Source organism: Diaporthe citri (genome assembly GCF_014595645.1).
Source record: "Diaporthe citri strain NFHF-8-4 chromosome Unknown scaffold_7, whole genome shotgun sequence".
NCBI classification, from domain to species: domain Eukaryota; kingdom Fungi; phylum Ascomycota; class Sordariomycetes; order Diaporthales; family Diaporthaceae; genus Diaporthe; species Diaporthe citri.
In genome coordinates, this window is record NW_025064852.1 from 41006 (window position 1) to 60040 (window position 19035).

Sequence of the window (19035 nt, forward strand, 5' to 3'; positions counted from 1 at the left end):
ATCATAACCCCCTCGGCTGGCTTTTTAAAACCTAGGTACAATTAATATTACCCCCATAGCCTTGCGGAGGTCCGTATGGTACCAATTTCGGGGAACCGCACCGGGCTTTTAATAGAAGAGGTAATTTGATGGATGATTAACTTAGATATGGCTAAAGATAACTGGACTGTGAAAATGGTAGTCCAAGAGGTTCTAGCATTGTTGTTTAGTAATATTCATCAGCCTTTGATGGTTGATTTACTCAGGGTTGAGCCCCTGTAAGGTTTTGACTTCAATTTATTACCAGATAGCGGGAAAGTAGTACTTATTCACTCCTTCAAGCTTTTTCTTGTTCATTTGCGATGTATTCAAGTCTAGCAGTGCTTTGTCCCTCTGCCCATTTGCCTGGTTGCAGCCATTGCAGCCTAAGTAGGCGTTTGTCAACTGAAACAAAGCAAGTTCATTCTATCTATTCGCCGAAGCGACAGATGTTTAGATTTTGTCTGAGAGTCGGTATGACTGGCTGCCAAAAGGGGATCAAGCGCAGCTTACCTATTCCAACGCCAACTCCTTTGCCTAAAGAGAGCACATCTAGCCTCCAACTTCGCAAACCAAAGGAACGCCCAAACCAAAGCCTCACCAGGATAATATAACACACCACATCGATAGAAAAGAACTTCTAATCGGTGCAGGTAGATATGCCTCCTCGAAGGAGGGAGGAGGATGACCCGGCGGCGATGAGGGTAGTAGTGATCGATCCCGCGGCAGTGCTCAAGCTGGCCCTGGGCTTCCTGTTTTTGTATTACGGCCTCATATGGGTTCTTCCCTTCACCGAGAGGGGTCTAGATGCCTGGTGGATAGGACACACTAGCGGCGGCTCAGCTCGTGGACGTGGCCTTCCCACACCTCTGGTACAAGGCGAGCTGAGGTTGCTACCAGATGGTGACGACCGAATTCGCGATGGTGCCAACCGCAGCGATTATTATCATGACTTCAACATGGTCAATGTCCTCGACCGCATTACCAGCCACCCCCAACGTTTCCTCAAGGCTCGCTATGTCACCACGGCACGCATTCTATCGGAAGAAGTCACGGCGCCGGACTTTACAGATATAGCCCGGTCGCCACCGTCCAACAGGACGGCTGATCTTATGGGCTGGCTGAGGGCAGACACGTACAGTATCTGTAGGACCATGATGCAAGGAACGAAGCAGACGATTTTTACGCTTGCACAGCAGGAGCGTTCGTGTGGCGTAACCGATCCCGCAAGCCAGCAGCCCGCCGAAAATGACGCCGCCGAACATGCTGGTCCCCAGGACATACGCTGCTCTGCAGAGGCCGCAAACAAACGCGATAGACTCCTGCGTTCGGCTCGGAGCTTTGAAGAAGAGATGAAGCCTGCTTGTAATCAGATCTGGTCTGTCCTCCGGGAGAGCAAGACCGCCAGCCGCAGCAACGCTTTTCAGAGGGGGTTGCTTAAGGAGGTCAAGGCGGCGATGACCGACATGGAGGCAGAGCTCAAGCTCCTCCGCGACATTGTTTTGATCCTGTTTACTGCCGATATCGCCACGCACAGCCAGCCCGAGCGACTTATGCAGCACCTGCGCCGCAGGGGAGAAATTGGTGGCGTGCAGCTTGAGGTGCTGGCATCGAGGGCGGCAACAGGCTACCCTGGCGACCTCGATTCGTTCACAGCCGTTTTTCTGCACATTCTGCGTGGCACTAATCTCATAGACTCGCCAAATGAGTTGCCAAAGTTCGGCATTTGGGCTGATCCGCTGTTGTCGTCGATGACCCCGTCGCAATGGCGCAACCGGTGGATCCGAGTGGAGCTTGAATCGCAGACGCGCATAGTCAATACCACTTCGGATATGCTTGCCTCAGCCATCCTGCCAGGGGCACGCGAGTGGTTGATCTTACTGAGAGAGGTCAACAACACTGAGGTTTTCGAGACGACCAGCAACGGCTACGACGCTACGGACGATGAGGCTTCACTTTTCGACTGGGACTGGGACTGGAACAGGCACTCATGGGCTGACCCCAATAAGGCAGACCGCATGGTCAAGGCGGTCGAAGACGGGGCGGATCATCTGAAATTCCTCAGGGGCTACCTCCTCCAACTTCGAGATGGCTTGCCAGGCATGCTGAACCGCCTGGACCGGTGGGACGATGAGGTGGTCCAGCTGGCCGACGATCTGACAACGGTGCTGTCGTGGGGAAAGAGATACACAGGACGTCGGCATAGCCGAGGGAAACGACGACCCCAGTCGCAAAGACATCATGACAGAAGTACTGGCGGCGGCGGTGGCGAGTTGGAGATCACACGATGGCAAATCCACCCATCGAGCCTGGGGCCAATATGGTGGGGGCTGAAGGATCTGGAGCGCGCACTCAAAGACTCCTGGGCCCGGTCAGAGAGCTTTAACCCGCAGGATGCATGGCAGGACAATTGGTTCGAGTCGCAGATGCACAGATGGAGCAGCGAACGGGCTGCTTTAAGAGCCGAATGGGCGGTGGAGCAGGGCCAAATAGAGCGGGCGAGGAGGTCATTTTGGCAACATGTTGGGCATATGATGGGATTAAACTGAAGAGGTCAGTCAGGGTTGTCCTTGTGGGGTCGATGCACTAGATGGGATTACTGTCTGAAATCATAGTCACTCTCGCCCATAACAACGAACTGGACATACCCTAGAGTAGATACGCCTGTCCCATGTGCCAAACGGGAAATTGCTCATGGTCATTTACGTTGAAGATATTGAATCATATAAATCACTATCAACAGGCGAAATGAATTACTTGAACTGATGTGTTCACATGCTGGAGCAAACGTAGCAAAGCTCGCGATTGGTGTATGCTGGGATGCATTCCAAATAGCAAAATTAACCAGTGAGCATAGTCGCTGTCAGGAAGGCTCCGAGTACCAGCCAGTTTGCATTGATCCGGCCCCCGCCGCCCTGCTGATCGTTCTGACCTTCGTCACCTTCCTGACCTTGGCCATCCCCTCCGTCAAGACCCTCGGCAGTTGGCGCCATGCTCCCTTCGGTAGCCGTCTCAGCCCGAGGGCACGATAACTTGGCCGTCACCAGGCCACCAGTCCTTAGCTCACGGAAGCTGGCCATGACGGGCCATGCTAAACTTTCGATATGGTTGTATGAGGTAGCGTTGCCACACCCACGCCCATAGGCGTCACCGAAAGTCCTCTGTTCCCGCCCGTCAACCCCCCACGCCCGGATATCGGACGCACTGTACCAGGCGGCGGCGCAAGTACTGCTAAAAAGTTCGACGTTGTCTCCAAGCTCAGCGCATTCTGGAATCTCCCTGGCTATCGGGCACGAGCACCCTCTAGAAGTATGTTTTGAGGTGGCTTCCTGCTCCATGGCGGCGATGCACTCGGAGCTTAGCACGCTCGAGCAGGACCCGTTGTCTGCGCGCAAAGGGGCTGGGTAGGCGGCGCTCCAAAGTGACCATTCTTAGAGACAGACCATCCAATTGTCGTCAATTGCGTCGTTGGAAGTCGAAGAGTCATTGGCCGGTGAGAATGGGCTGTTAAAAACCAGCTTTCCTCCAGTGTAGAATTCTTCGCCGTCATGGGCCACGGACGGGGGGATCGGCAAGTCGGCCAGAACGCTGACTAACGTGTCTAGTCAGCACGAGGACTCGTATAATAGGGTTCAAGAAGAAGGCCATGAGGGAACAGAAGTTTGCTGTTTGCTGAGTCGACCACATACTAGGGCGTGCGCTTAGGCACGGCAGAATGAATGATAGGGTGCCGCGGCGACGTCACTTACTAGTCCAAGACCAGCCTTCAGATGTGTTGGAGGCTGTTGCATTACTTGAAATGCTGGGACCCGGAACAGGAAAATTGCCTGTTGCATTCGGGCTTTGGAGGAGGATGTCAAAGTCAGATTTTCCCTCGTGCCAAGGCCCCTGCTTAGACGTCCCATACAATGCTGCAATGCCGCCTTCGACGACCTCTTGGGCCTCTGCTAGCCTCAGGCCAGCGCCGACTGCGGCGGCAGAGAAAAGGAGACTCTTTCGCAAATTGATGTGTATCTTTGGAACGGTAAACGAGCCTGAAATCAGCAACTCAATCAGAGCCAGTGTTGCGAGTGTCTTACAATCTTGGTGATGAGGTTCATTCACTTTGACGTTGTTCTGCACCCACTTCGTCTGGTGAGTACGATTCCCAACAGGGTTTCAATTACGCTGCGGCACAGTGCAGCAACCTCAGGCCAATACGGCGGTTTTTCCAAACGGTACCATGGACGGCTGATGTTGAATGAGCCAGCGCGACTTGGCGGGAAGTCCATTTGGGTTATAAATTTGAAAATCCTGACGACGGCCAAGAAGAGCTCCCAGGATGCAGAACTCGGGGGCTCGAGGTGGACAGGAAGGATTGTCAGGTTGCTGCACGTGTTGGTTGGCTCAGCTCTTACGCGCGCACACTTACAACGGTCTATCTACTTATGTACTTGCAAAGTGAGCCAACATAGACTCGCTACCATGATTTTTCTTCGGATCTGTCGGCACTGCATCATTTCGGTCCGGACCATAACCACCGGAACTTGGCAGAAGCGGCTGATCACATCGGGCTGTGGAAGTGTCTGAAGGCAGCGAACACGATTTAGCCACGAAGCATGCAGCGTGAGGTTATGTATGCCAATAAATAATCGGGTCTTTTTGTCGATCTATGAATGTTGGTTGAGCCGCGACATTGCCTTGACGTTGGTTCCTGTGGCGACTCTCGGTTGCAGCTCCAGTGGGTCCGGATGTTGTCTATTTTCATACAGCGTGTAAGGATCCCAAATCTTCCCTAGCAATGATCTGCATTATTATTTCCGCAATAAGTATATACCTTTATAGATTAATATAATAAATTTAATATAGCAACCTTTTAAAAAATAGATAAGGATTTATAAATATATAATTATATATATATTCCTCTTTAATATCATGGTTTAAGCTTTGCCATTATAATTAATTAGCGGGCTTTAACCCTATAAAAATAAGCTTTAGCATAAATGTAAATAAAGAGCGAACCTCTTCCTTTGCACTTTAAATATAAACCTTATTTAAGCACCTTTCGCTTTAAAAGCATAAAGCAAGCTTATAATATATATTTAAAGATTTTTTATATTATAAACTTATAATATAATTATATAAAATTTAATATAATAAGACTTAAAAAAAATAATAGCTTGCTAAGCTTTTTTTTATTTTAAGAAACTCTTATTTTAAAAATGCTTAATAATTTAATTAATAAATATAAGGGTTAAATTTATAATAAATAAAAAGGTAATTAATATTAAAAGGGCTTAATTCTTTTATATATTTAATTAATTTAAAACTTTTTATAATTAATTTTTATCTTATATTAATTTTATAAAAATATTTAAAGAATAATTAAAAAACTTTTTAAAAAAGATTTACTTTATATTTAAAAACCCTTTTAAGCAAAGATAAATTAAACTTAGCTTAATTATATTATAATAGCGTTATAAAAAAAATTAATAAAATATCTTGCTTAATTTAATTAATTAATTTATATAATAAAAACTTAAAGTTAATTAAATAAATATAAGATATTATTAATAATTAATAATTTAATCTTTATAATAAAAGCTTAGCTTAATTATAAAAAGTAATTAAAAATATTTTTAATATTATAATAAAAAAAGATAATACTTAATATTAAAATAATAAAGTAATAAATATTAATATTATAATAATTTTAATAAATAAAGTTAAGTATTTTATATATAATTAATTTAGCTTTATAAAATATTTAAAATTTAAAAACTCTTTATTAATAAAGTAAATTATTTATAATTAAGCATTAATTAATTATACATTATATAATAAATTTATAACCTTAAGGTTTAAAATAAAAAAGCTTATATAAAAAGCTTAAATTAAAAGATTATAAAAATATTATTAATTTAATTATTAATTTATACTTAAATAATTATTTTTTATTAATTTATTTTAATTAATATATTAAATTATAAGCATTAAAAATATATTAATTATAAAAAATAAGCTAAGCCTTTAATATATTTAAAAAGTATTAAAATATAATTAAATAATTAAATAAAGAGTAATGTTAAATTTATAATTAAATTATAATATCTTTTATTTTTTATTAAATAACTACCTTTTTAAACTTATTATAAAAACTTAAAAAAGAAAGATATATTTTAATTTAAGCTTTATTTATTATAATTAATTAACAACCTTTAACTTTATAAAAATAAGCTTTAATATAAATATAAATAAGGAGTAAACTTTTTCCTTTATACTTTAAATATATATTTTATTTAAATACCTTTAGCTTTAAAAGCATAAGGCAAGCTTATAATATTTAAAAGCATATAAGTTTTTTTTTTATATAAATACTTTTAATAATGCTTTAAAATAAATATATAAATTATTTATAAAACGTTTTAATTTAAATTTATTTAAATAATATTAATTATATTTTTAAGAAAATTACTTTTAAGGTTATTAATATTATAATTATTATTAATTTACCTTTTTATAATAACTTAATATTTTCAATAAAATTAAGGTTTAAAAGATATAACGATTAATTAATTAACTTAATTTTAAAAGCTTATAATATAATTACAAAATCTTCCGCTATATTAAAAGGGAAAAAAACCCATTAATTGCCTAAGGGACTTTTTTATAGGCTTATTAAAGGCTTAATAAGGGCTTACCACGCTAAGCTTTAAGGGGTACTGCATTAAATACCCTTTATAAAATAATTAAAATATTATTTGCAATAAGCTATATAGCATGCCTTTTAAGGGGTTGCCCCTTATAACTTATATCTTATTATAAGCCTCTTTATAATTAAATTTCTTTATATTAAATTAACTTATTTAATATAGCTAGAAATTAAACTTAATGCCCTTGCATTATTAATATAATGTGAAACTAATTATACACGTAAGTTTTTAGGTACGGTTCCACTTTTTTTAACGTAAACGGTTAGTTATAGCTACCATTTAATGTAATCACGAAATCTTTCGCTGCGCTAAAAGGGAAAGGAACCTATTAATTGCCAAAGGGATTCTTTTGCAGGCTTATTAAGGGCCCAACAAGGGCCTGCCACCCTAGGCTTTAAGGGGTATTGCATTAACTTATAAAGCTTTTCTTATTATAATAATATAATAAAAAGAAATATTATTATATATAAAGTAAGCAATAAAATTAATTTTTATTATAATTTAAATAAAAAGGAAGATTTTATTAATATAAAGTTATATAATAATTTTTATGCTTTATAATTATAATATAATATAATCATTATTAATTCTTTATAAATTATTATTAAAATATTTATTTATAATAATTTTATTTTTTAATAATATTATATATAAAAGGATTTTTATAATAATTATAAGGTTAATTAATAAATATTTATTTATAATATATATATATTATAAATTATATTTACATTAAATATATTAAAATATAATATTTTTACGTTAATATATATAGCTTATTTATTATAAAGTAATATATATTTTTTATTAATTATATTTTTTAACTTTAAGTATATAAAATTATAAATTTACTTATAAGATATAAAGATAAGATTTATTTGCTTATAAAAAGGTATAAAGTATTACTTTTTAAATCTTTATAGGATTATATAATTTATAATACTTTTTTTTAAAATATAAGGTAAATAACATTAATAATAATAATAATTTAGCTATAAAAATATTTAAATTTAACTTAATATTATATTTCCTTACATTTAAGCTTTAAATAAATATTATAAATTATTTAAATAATATATTATTTAATTATAAATAAAGTTTTAATTTTTTTATATAATTATTTAATTAATAATATTAATAATATAAAGAAAATTTAAGTAATAAGTTAAATTTTACCGTTATTATTAATTAAATTAAAGAAATAATAATAATAATAATAATAAAAGGCGTTAATATATAAATATATTAATAATTTAAGAATATTTAATATATTTTAAGAGCTTTAATTAAGTTTTTAAAAAAATAATTAAGTTAAATTATTAAAAGTTATTTTATATTAAGCAATTTAAGGGTAAAATTAAAGGGGAATTTAATAATATTTTAAAATATTATGGTTTAAGCTTTGCCCATTATAATTAATTAATAGGCTTTAGCCTTATAAGAATAAGCTTTAGCGTAAATATAAATAAAAAGCGGATTTCTTCCTTTATACTTTAAATATAAACTTTATTTAAGCACTTTATAATAAATACCTTAAAGTTAACTTATAATATATATTTAAAGTTTTTTTATATTATAAACTTATTATATAATTATATAAAACTTAATATAATAAAATTTAAAAAGAATAATAACAGCTTATTAAGCTTTTTCTTATCTTAAGAAATTCTTATTTTAAGAATACTTAGCAACTTACTTAATAAATATAAGGGCTAAGTTTATAATAAATAAAAAGGCAATTAATATTAAAAAGACTTAATTTTTTTTATAACGTTAAGCACCAATGAACGATGCATATTAATGAGCGACGTACTTTTTAGCATTAAGAGCATAATAACTTAAATTACAGCATTATAATTAAAAAAAATTAATTAAATTTAATTAAAATTGGAATTTATAGATTATTTTATATTTTTCTCATAGGTTCGCGCATTATGCTTAGTTTCGCCATAGTTATTATATTATCTTTTTATTAGTTTATCGCGGATTAACTCCTTAGCGCCATTACTTATTTCATTAACTAGCTGCTTTCCCTTTTCCTTTTTATTAATTAACTCTTTAACCTCTTATATAGTAAGTACTCCTTTATTTTATATATATATATTTTTTAGCCCTTTAATACTTAAAAAGTACTGCATTTATAACTTAAAGATTATTAATTTCTTAAGTTAAAAGTATAATTATATAAGCTAATAATTATATACTCTTTATTAACCTATTAATAATAGTTAAAATTAGTATTAAGAAGCTTTCTTAGTAATAAGAAATTTAGTTTTTAATTAAAGTTAATTAAAAAACTGCTTATGTTAAGTTATATAATATTTAAGAAACTTAAGGTATAGGTAATGCTAAGGAGCTTAATATAGCTATTAATATTTAAATTTTAATATTTAGCTTAAAAAGCATAGCTTTTTAATTAAATAGAATAAGGCTTGTTTTTTTAAAACCTTTCTTAATGGTTTTTAGCTTAAAAACCCTTTTATATATAACGTAAAAGGTAAGAAAGAACTTTATTTTATTAATATAAGTAATTTAAGCCTTATTAAATTAATTAATTTCTATATTATATGCCTTCTTTAATAAATTAAAATACTTAATATTTAATAGCTAAAGTAAATAAAATAAATAAAAAAGTATATAAAAAATAATAATATTCTTAAACTTATAATATTGCTTAAAATTTATAAAATAATAGCTTTTATGTTTATTAAGGATTAATAATTAGTAAATGCTCTTTATATATAATATAATATATTTTTTAAAGTGTTAAATTTATTTTATAATAATTTTATTACTTATTTATTTATTTAAGCTTATTTTAATTACTTAATTATTTAAAAGGTTGCTCTTAATATATTAGCTTGCAAGGTATATCTTAGCCTTAATAATTAAAAATAGCGATTTATATTATTTATCCTTATTAATTAATTTAATAGTTATTGCTTATTATTAATTCCTAAGCTATATTTATTTTGCTTATCTTTATTAATTAAAATATATAATTATTATTTTAAGTAATTTAATGCTTATTATAAAGCCTAATTTATTAAAGTTATAAGTATTGCAATTAAGAATACTATATTTATTATATATATTAAATATAAGGTTAAACTATATATTTATTATATTAAGATCTTTGCATAAAGCCCTTTAATAATTATATATATAATTAATATATATTTTAAGATATAATTTTAATAAAATAAGTCTTTTTGCTTAATTAATCTTAATGGCGTTATTATTATAATTGCAAAGCAAAGAATTCATTATATCTTTAATATCCTTAAAAATAAGCAAGTATCCTTGCAAATCTTAATTAAGTATATATTAAATAAGCATCTTTTTTTTTATTTTTATTAATTTCTTATTATTAAGATAGGTATTGCATTATGTAATTTAACTAGCCATTTTATGGCAAAGGGTAGATTTAAGGACTTAGTAAATATTAGCTATATATTATTTGCTTAATTTTGGGTTATTTTAAAGAGCTTGGATAACAAGTTTAATCTTATCTTCTTTTGTTTTATTTATTTTAAAATATAACGCAAGAAAACGTGATTATAAGATATATTATAATAGTTCTGGGAAAAGTGCGTTGCTCGCTAATGTGCGTTGTTCGTTAGTGCTTAACGTTATATTTAATTAATTAAAAACTTTTTATAATTAATTTTTATCTTATATTAATTTTATAAAAATATTTAAAGGATAGCTAAAAAGCTTTTAAAAAAAAAATTATTTTATATTTAAAAATCCTTTTAAATAAGGATATATTAAGCTTAGCTTAATTATATTATAATAATATTATAAAAAGGAAATAATAAAATTTCTTATTTAATTTAATTAATTAACTTATATAATAAAAGCTTAAAATTAGCTAAATAAATATAAATTATTATTAATAATTAATAGCTTAATTTTTATAATAAAAGCTTAGCTTAATTATAAGAAATAATTAAATATATTTAAGGATTTTTACTTTATTTTATAATAATATAAAAGTGTTTTTAATATTATAATAAGGAAGAATAATATTTAAATTTAAAATAAAAAAGTAATAAATATTAATATTATAATAAATTTAATAAATAAAGTTAAGTATTTTATATATAATTAATTTAATTATTATAAATATAATTATTTTAATTATTATAAAGAAATAAAGATATAGCTTTTATTAATTAAAATTAATAAAAAAAAGAAGTTTATTTAAGAAGATATAAAACTTTTTTATAAAATAAAGCTTAAAATATTATTAATTTAATATTAACTTAAGCTTAAAGTAAGTTAATTATATATTAGCTAATTTAATATTATAAAATATTTAAAATATAAGAATTCCTTATTAATAAAGTAAATTATTTATAATTAAGCATTCATTGATTATAAATTATATAATAAATTTATAATTTTAAGGTTTTAAGTAAAAAAGCTTATATAAAAAGCTTAAATTAAAAAATTATAAAAATGTTATTAATTTAGCTATTAGCTTATACTTAAATAATTATTTCTTATTAACTTACTTTAATTAATATATTAAATTATAAAGGTTAAAGATATATTAATTATAAAAAATAAGCTAAGCTTTTAATATATTTAAAAGGTATTAAAATATAATTAAATAATTAAATAAAGAATAATATTTAATTTATAATTAAATTATAATATTCTTTATTTTTTATTATATAACTACCTTATAAGGCTTATTATAAAGATTTGGAAAAAAAGAATATATTATAATTTAGGCTTTGCTTATTATAATTAATTAACGGGCTTTAGCTTTATAAAATTAGGCTTTAACGTAAATATAAATAAGAAGCGGATCTCTTTCTTTGCATTTTAAATATAAACCTTATTTAGGCACCTTATGGTAAATAACTTAAAGCTAGCCCATAATATAAAAAAATATATAAGCATAATAATAAGGAGGTTATTAATAAGTATTGATATATTAATTAATATAATTAAGTGGTAAAGTTACTTATTAAGGCATTTATATAGGATTTTATATATTATGTAATTAAATGGGTACCTGGCTAATTAAATCCTCTTTGCTAGGGAAGATTTGGGATCCTTGCACGCTGTAAGTTTATCTGCATTTTAGGGTCTACCTAGGGACATGGGTCACATCAGGCGGGCAACTTTCAGCAGGCGATTTTCAACTGAAATCTAACAATGTTACTGCCGGAAGGGCTTTCTGAAATTGCAGCAATGTTGCCAGTTCGGAAGAATGAAACTGATTTGTGTTGTCACAGTCACCGATCGCTGTTCCTAACACCACGACTACCTCGGCGCTGGTATAATCTATCACTGGCTACCTGGCAGATCCGTCCCATGATCCTTTACCAGCACAAAATTTCGAAAAGACATGTGGAATCCCGCGAGTTTTATTTCGGCAGAACTCTGACAGCTTCGATGACAGTCTGGCCGGGCGAGTTTGCCAGTGATTTTGCTCGTGAGAGCATATGCTCTCCCTGGCAGTATGGAGATGGAATATCGGTAAACCTACATCGGTGGGAATGACTTTGCAGCCATGAGTCTCAAATTCGGTAACGGCGATCGAGCAACCAGCGTCTGCGAACAGAGTTACGATCATACTGCGGCCGCAATGCCGGTTGCAACGACATTATGGGCGGAATTGGCAGAAACGCACCAAAACTCGTCTTCTGGGCCCCCGGTGGTGATTGCGACCGTTGTGCCATCCTCACCCTCGGGCGGGCAGCCCGTCTCGTAGGATTTCAGCGACCTGCAGGCGATGTATTGTATTAGAACGACAACTTATGACTTTCAAGCAGCTGGGAGGGCCAGCTTGCGAGTCACCCACCAGACAGCCAAGGCTAGCTTGAGCACCATGAAGCAGGCAAGATTGACGACGAGTTTTGGGAACCTTTTGAGATGGTCTGTAATCAACTGTGAAGATCCTGTTTGAAAAGGGTAGCTGAAAGCCTTCCAAATTTCAAACACGGATCAACGTGAAAATAGCCCTGGCTTTCAAGGGCTCGTATTTATATAAATGTCGCTCCTAGGCAAAGCTACTAGTACCTCATGGAATACCAAGATGCACCAACTTCAAATGTGTGTTCTGAGACCTTCAAGATGAGATGGTGACTAAAACTTGCAATGTAGGATTCACCGTGCCCCCTTCAGTCTCCTGAACGTCCCTGTTGATGACAGCGACGATGACGCTGCTCGGGCACCAAACTGCTTCATTCAGGTGCCTGCAACCAAAAAAATTCCACTTGGAGGATTTGCTGTTGGTAGGTCAGACCGTGAGACTGTATGTACGAGTTCCTCCCATCCGCATCTGGGCAGCCCTGATTATTGTAGTTGGCGGGCTGCGCCATTTATCTGCAGCCAAAGGGACACATGACATAAAAACGGTAAGAGTCAACTTGTGAAGAATTATGACCGAAAGTAATAATTGTACGAGTGAACAGAAACTTCCACACAGTCAACTCCTGGCTCAATCCGAGTCGTGGAGTCAGCCTCCGGCGGGGCTCGGAGCTTTCGCCTTGCCGTCAACGGCGCCGAGATCAAGCCCGCGTACGTGGGGCCGCCCTTGGCCGTCATTGCCCAGCGCAGGCCACCGATGTTCCCAAGATACGACGGTATCTGCGATGGGGAGTGGGTCCCCCTGCGAGGAAAGGAAGACTACACGCGGCCTGCCGACGGCACACAGATTGTCTCGGGCCTTTACACTGGGCCGGTGGATGTTTCCATAACCACAACACGCACGCAGAGCTGGAGCACCACCATCGACACGTCTATCGGGTTCGAGGATGTCCTCTCCCTTCTCAAGCGAGTGTTCCGATTCATTGTCTAATTACGAGGCCGCCACGTATCCCATCCCCGACGGCGAGTCCGGGTACGTGGTTTGGACGTCATATGTGCGCTGTACTGAAGGTGCGTGCAGTCATCCCTACACTGAAGTGTTGAGTTACCGGTTGGTAATAAGAGAAAAAGAGACACAGGTTCAGGGACGTGCGACGGCGAGGAAGTCTCTGGCGAAGTTTGCATCCCTTATCTGGATCAGAATTCGCAACAACTGGCTGGAATATACTCTCTGTCCAGGAGGGCTAGTCTTTTTCTGGCGGTTGTTATGATGTTATGTCCTCGCAGGAGGAAAGTGGTGGTGCCCCATAGTATGGCTGACATGGGACTCGGGGTGTATTTCGCAGGCTGTCCTTCGTGGTGATCGACGATGATCGTGTCAGATGACCGCGAACCTGGTACAGTATCTTCTAAATCAACCATATTTTTTCTTATTTGTCCTATTAGTAGACACCGATGGATGAGACTTAGCGCTTCGAATTCGAGTATGTTTGAATAGTGGAGACTCAAAGTAACTATCTCAGCTTAATCTGTCTCACCGCCACTCCCTACCCTAGTGGACATATCTGAATGCCACCACGGCATCGCCGCCATGACCAGCTTTAGATCCTCTTATATCGGCATGGCTGACAATACCCCTCTGCTCCTCCATCTCAAACTTCTTGTTCTGCTTCTTCAGGTAGTGCTTGATGAACAAGGCCAGGGCGGCGCAAAGCAAGCATGCCCCGCTCATGACACCCCCACCGGCGTAGTACCTGGGTTTCTGGCTGTCGGGGAACATGTACGCTGTGTAAAAGTGCGCGACTCCCGCACCCATAAAGTTGACGATGGCCAGGGCTGCAGCCCGCTTTGATCGCGGTCGGGGCAGTGATGCGCTCACCCAGCTTACGCAGAGGTTATATGGTGAATAGGAGCCTCCAGTCATCAAGAACATGGAGAAGTAGCGGCCGCCGGTAGATGGAACAAACATGGCCTTTCTAAGGGTCAGAAAGATGAAGGGGAATAGACTGCCGGAAGCAGATTGATACGCCAGAAATTGGGTGTGACTCACCAGAAGGTTCCCAAGAAGAGCCAACAGCATTGGAGCAGCGATATGATAGCCCCTCTCGTTCTTGTGTGAGGCGTGAAACGAGATACCTAGGGATACAAAGAAAGCAAAGAAGTAAGGTGGAGAAGTGAGCAGCAGAGTCTTGGTGCTGTCGTATCCGAGAGTGCCGACTATAGAAGGGAAGAAATTGTTGAAGGACTGAGCGGTGATCAGCGACATCTGCAAAATGACAAACATGTACAGTTTGCGGTCCTTCAGAGCTTCTTTCAGTCCCCACCAGATTGATTCGGGGTCTTCGTCAACGATTCCGGCATTTTCTTTCCTGATCCTCCATTCCTGCATCATGGTCTAAGTCAGCTGACTTCGGACAGACTTCAATCCAGATCTTTGATATCCCTTACAGCGTAAAGTTGCATTTTCCTGGAGAGGAAAAGATGTTTGCTCTGAAGCGGATAGTCGGTGAGGAGTGGAAGTAGCATGAGTGCTATGCCGACGGTCATAGAGCCCTCGATGATGAAGAGCCATTCCTGTGTCTTTACTTAGCGAGATAGTTTCCAGACGACAAGTTAGCCTGCCGCAAAACCCACCCATGAAGGTCTTCCAGCAACGTCTTGCATCTGTGATGTGACTGGGATGAATTAGTTACATCGTATTTCTCTAGACAGAAGAAATGGGGCACATAGCCATACTTCCCGCTGCGATAAGGCCAGAGAAAGCCGTGGCTAGCATGTTTCCACCGTAGAGGACGGCAATTCGCGGTGGTAGTTCAGCACGGGTGTACCAGCAGCTCAGGAGGACGAACACCGCCGGCAGAAATGGCGCTGTCACTTGTTAGCAGTAACTCCGGAAGCGGGTGGTGCAGCATTGGATATGCTTTGCTTGCCTTCGACAAGCCCGAGAATAAATCTGACAGATGCCAGTTGGGCAAAGTTCTTGGTAAAACCCTGGCTCATGGAAACAACACCCCACAGAGATGTGGTAATGCAAATGTAATAGGACCTGGAAAAAAGGTTAGCACGGGAGATCCATGATAAGATGGCCGTGTGCCAAAGGGACGCAAAGACGCCAGCAGATATTTGGGTCCAACTCACGGTCGAATCTTCCCGATGATCAAGTTCGACGGGACTTGCGTGAGACAGTCTTTTACAAAATCAGCCGCTGTCGGGAAACTTCTCCAGTACTCCGGTCAAAGAAGAGCGCGCGTACAGCCAACATAGAACATGAGTAAGCATGTATTGTATTGGTCGTTTGTTAAATTCAGAGTGTCCGTCAGACCAACAATCTTAGCACTGGCGATATTATTTCGATCCCTTCGACGAGACACCGTCAGAAAGAGAACAGCACTTCAGGTTACTCGTTGTTCATCTCACAAAATATTTAATAGAAACAGGATAAAAACAGCGGGTAGCAGTGTAAGATCCAGTCGTCGAGTTACCAGCCGGTTCAGCTTTGCCTGCTCAGCTGCACTCAGGTCGGCGATCTCGTCCGGGAGGGGCAGGTTATCCGGGATGAGGTCCTTGGGACTTTCGAAATGCTCAGCATTGTCCTTTTGCGGCGAAATTGTTTCAGACATAGCGGGCAAACATGAGCAGGTGCCTCATGAATAGGTAGACACTGAAAACAGAGTTTAGGCGAGTGTCTTCCAGTAAACTCTCGCGAGAGCTCATGTTGTATGGGCTTCAAGCACATATGACAGTTTGTTACATTTCGGCATCGGAGAGAAACCCGAGTCTACCCCAGACGACGCGGGGCCGGCTGATCGACGGCTACCCCAGAAGACCCCAGCTTGATGGTAATGTCGACCTGCCTGGAGTGCGGGGCCCCGCAATCTTTCAATTCACAACAGATCGCAGGGGGCACCGACTCCGGATCTTGGAATTTGTCCATCCGCTGTGGTGACCCATAGGCTCGGCAAGAAAGCCGAGGGCGTCAGCTGCATCGGCGCACCTCATTCGCGTTCCCAAAGGACGAGTAGAACTGCACCTAGCAAATGAAGGAAGTCCTTCAGTAAAAAGGCAGCTGCGAATTTTTGAGGTGGAAGATCAATCTTGACAACTTTGTGATGTTATCTGGTGTCAGTTGATAATTTCCAAGATGTTTTGCGGTGCACAGCAGAAACTACTGGTGACTAATATAGCCACCATCAAAGAAAAGGGTTTGTAATGTGCCGGAGAAGGGCATAACAGTAATCGAACGATAGGCTGGTGTCTTTCAGATGCTTGCTTGACTCGTTGGCATCGTCTCTATTATGGGATACAACTTGACGAAACCGACCAATCTATGTCCAGTCCCCGACCATGGAATACAGTTTCTGTCATGGCTTCTTCAGAGGCAGGTTACGACCACCGATGACACATTGTTAAAGGAAACCCACCGTATTTGCGAAGGGCTCCACGTCAGGGCTCGAACAGGTGCCACACCTCCACCAGCCATTTATTTATTCCATGAACGAGGACTACGATCCGGTGACAAAGATCAATGTGAGATGATGGATGGGAGATGATGGACAGTCCGTTCTGGACTATGGCTAATTTCCTACAAATAGCATGAAGCAAATTGCCGACTCGTTCCAACCGGAAGAGCACAAGATTTGAATCATCATGAAAAGCTTGAAACAAGTTCCCCTTAACAACTGAATATCAGCTACTTCGACTTTTATAGGGTGTAACGGAAGTCGGGGTGTCGGTCACCCTTCTTGCCCTGGTCAATCTCCCTCACTCTCTCATCGATGCTCATGGCTTGCCTCTTGTGGTTGATTCCATTCAGAGTCGTCCACATGATGAAGTATCCCACCGAAGCCATGGTGATAGTACCCAATGACACGGCATGGCCGATTGTATACCGACCATCCGAAGCCGTGATACGGTAGATCTGCCCAGCCATGAGACCAGCACTATTCCCGATTGTCTGCTGCAACCCAATCGCCGTGGCGCGCTTGAAGTACCCAGCGTTGCTGTTGGTAACCCAGGTGACGTTCAGTCCAACCACACAGTAGATCCCCGTTGCAGTAACAAATGTCGCAAAGTACTGCACCCCAGTCGTCTTCATGCTCACTCCCAGCATCAGCGCGTAGCCCGTAGCAGTGACGAGTGCCATGGGAACCATGAACACCGCACGTTTGTTGATCTTGTCCGAAATGTATGCGACGATGAGATAGACCGCCGAGGCCCAGATGTAGACCGGCACAGTGAGCAACTGCGTCTTGATGCTGCTGTATCCGAAGCCACGGATGATCACGGGCAAGAAAGTCCCAAACCCAAAGGAACAGGTGTTGGCGCAAAACTGGCAGACAGCAGACAGCCAAACCTTGGGGTCCTGGAACGCAAGCTTCACCTCCGTCTTGTCAAAATCCTCCGATTCGCCCTGATAGACTCTGGCCTGCTCGGCACGTATCCTCATGAGCGCCTTGTCCTGCTCCGTAAGCCACCTCGCACTCTCGAAGCTATCCGGCAGCAAAAAGATAAACGCGAGTCCTACGGCGAAAGAAATTACACCCTCGACAAGGAACAGCCATCTCCAACCCGCCAAACCACTCGCGCCGTGCAGATTTGTCAGACCGTATGCCAGTAGGCCGCCAAACGCGCCGGACAGAGCTGCGGCGACGAAGAGGCAAGAGATGCGGCGGGCTTGTTCTTCTCGTTTGTAGTATGTGCTGAGGTAGAGCGTCAAGCAGGGAAACAGGCCAGACTCAAACATGCCGATGAGGAGGCGGGTCGCGAGGAGGCCGGCATAGTTCGTGACGAAGGCGGAGCCAATGACTGTGGCGGACCAGGAGAGGATGAAAAATGGGATGAGACGGGATGGGCGGGCTTTCTTAAGGACCAGGGAGGCGGGGATTTCGAAGACAATGTAGGTTACTGTGGCAAGTTAGTTGTCGTCGATTTCGAAGAAATAGGGAGGTTCTTTACCGTAGAAGACTGTTACTGCGACGTTGAGTCTGTTGCCTGTCAGGTCGAGGTCTTCGTTCATGCCGGCAATTGCTGCGTTGCCTGAGTTGCGACATGTTAGTCTGAGACTCGGAATAGTGGCATACAGAAAACGTACCAATGTTGCTACGATCCAAGTAGGCGACGAGGAAAGCAATGATCATCATCGGTGCAAGCCAACAGTCGAGTTTCCTGAGAAGCTTCGCCTCAGCCGCCGGGTCTACCATTAGATGTGAGCTCGCATATCCGGAGCCAGGCGAATCGAGATCGCCATCCTTTCCATCAACCGGCATCTTTTCCACGGACATTATCGTCAGTCGTTGTCAGACGGTTCAATTGAGTTGTCAATAATTGTGCAAGTTCTCGAAACTTGTCGACATACCAGCCAATCCACCATTTTTGTATCACTGATATATTCTACCCGACATGCATCAGCAAGCCAAGGCAAGGTGAGGTCACTTGATTCACCTATCTTAGCCCAGCCCAGCTTGGAGTCATTTCCCGATGCCGATCAAGATGACTA

At 38.5% G+C, this 19035-nt stretch overlaps 4 protein-coding genes across 4 annotated transcripts; 2 read left to right on the forward strand and 2 right to left on the reverse strand.

Annotated features, from left to right (window-relative positions):
* Positions 1-716: 716 nt before the first annotated feature.
* Positions 717-3694, forward strand: INS49_013220 (uncharacterized protein; the record flags this gene model as incomplete). Its single annotated transcript, XM_043173920.1, has 2 exons — positions 717-2214; positions 3624-3694. 2 exons carry the CDS (start codon positions 717-719, stop codon positions 3692-3694), a joined length of 1569 nt encoding a protein of 522 aa, XP_043020865.1.
* An 8546-nt stretch (positions 3695-12240) lies between these two features.
* On the forward strand, positions 12241-13530 carry INS49_013221 (uncharacterized protein; the record flags this gene model as incomplete). The annotated part of the gene is made up of 3 exons (XM_043173921.1): positions 12241-12437; positions 12834-12921; positions 13159-13530. 3 exons carry the CDS (start codon positions 12241-12243, stop codon positions 13528-13530), a joined length of 657 nt encoding a protein of 218 aa, XP_043020866.1.
* Positions 13531-14091: 561 nt separating this feature from the next.
* INS49_013222 (uncharacterized protein) lies at positions 14092-16159 on the reverse strand (the record flags this gene model as incomplete). Its single annotated transcript, XM_043173922.1, has 6 exons — positions 14092-14511; positions 14590-14922; positions 14988-15113; positions 15174-15214; positions 15276-15407; positions 16054-16159. The coding sequence occupies 6 exons, from the start codon at positions 16157-16159 to the stop codon at positions 14092-14094; spliced, it is 1158 nt and encodes a 385-aa protein (XP_043020867.1).
* Positions 16160-17241: 1082 nt separating this feature from the next.
* On the reverse strand, positions 17242-18820 carry INS49_013223 (uncharacterized protein; the record flags this gene model as incomplete). The annotated part of the gene is made up of 3 exons (XM_043173923.1): positions 17242-18443; positions 18495-18575; positions 18631-18820. The coding sequence occupies 3 exons, from the start codon at positions 18818-18820 to the stop codon at positions 17242-17244; spliced, it is 1473 nt and encodes a 490-aa protein (XP_043020868.1).
* Positions 18821-19035: the final 215 nt, after the last annotated feature.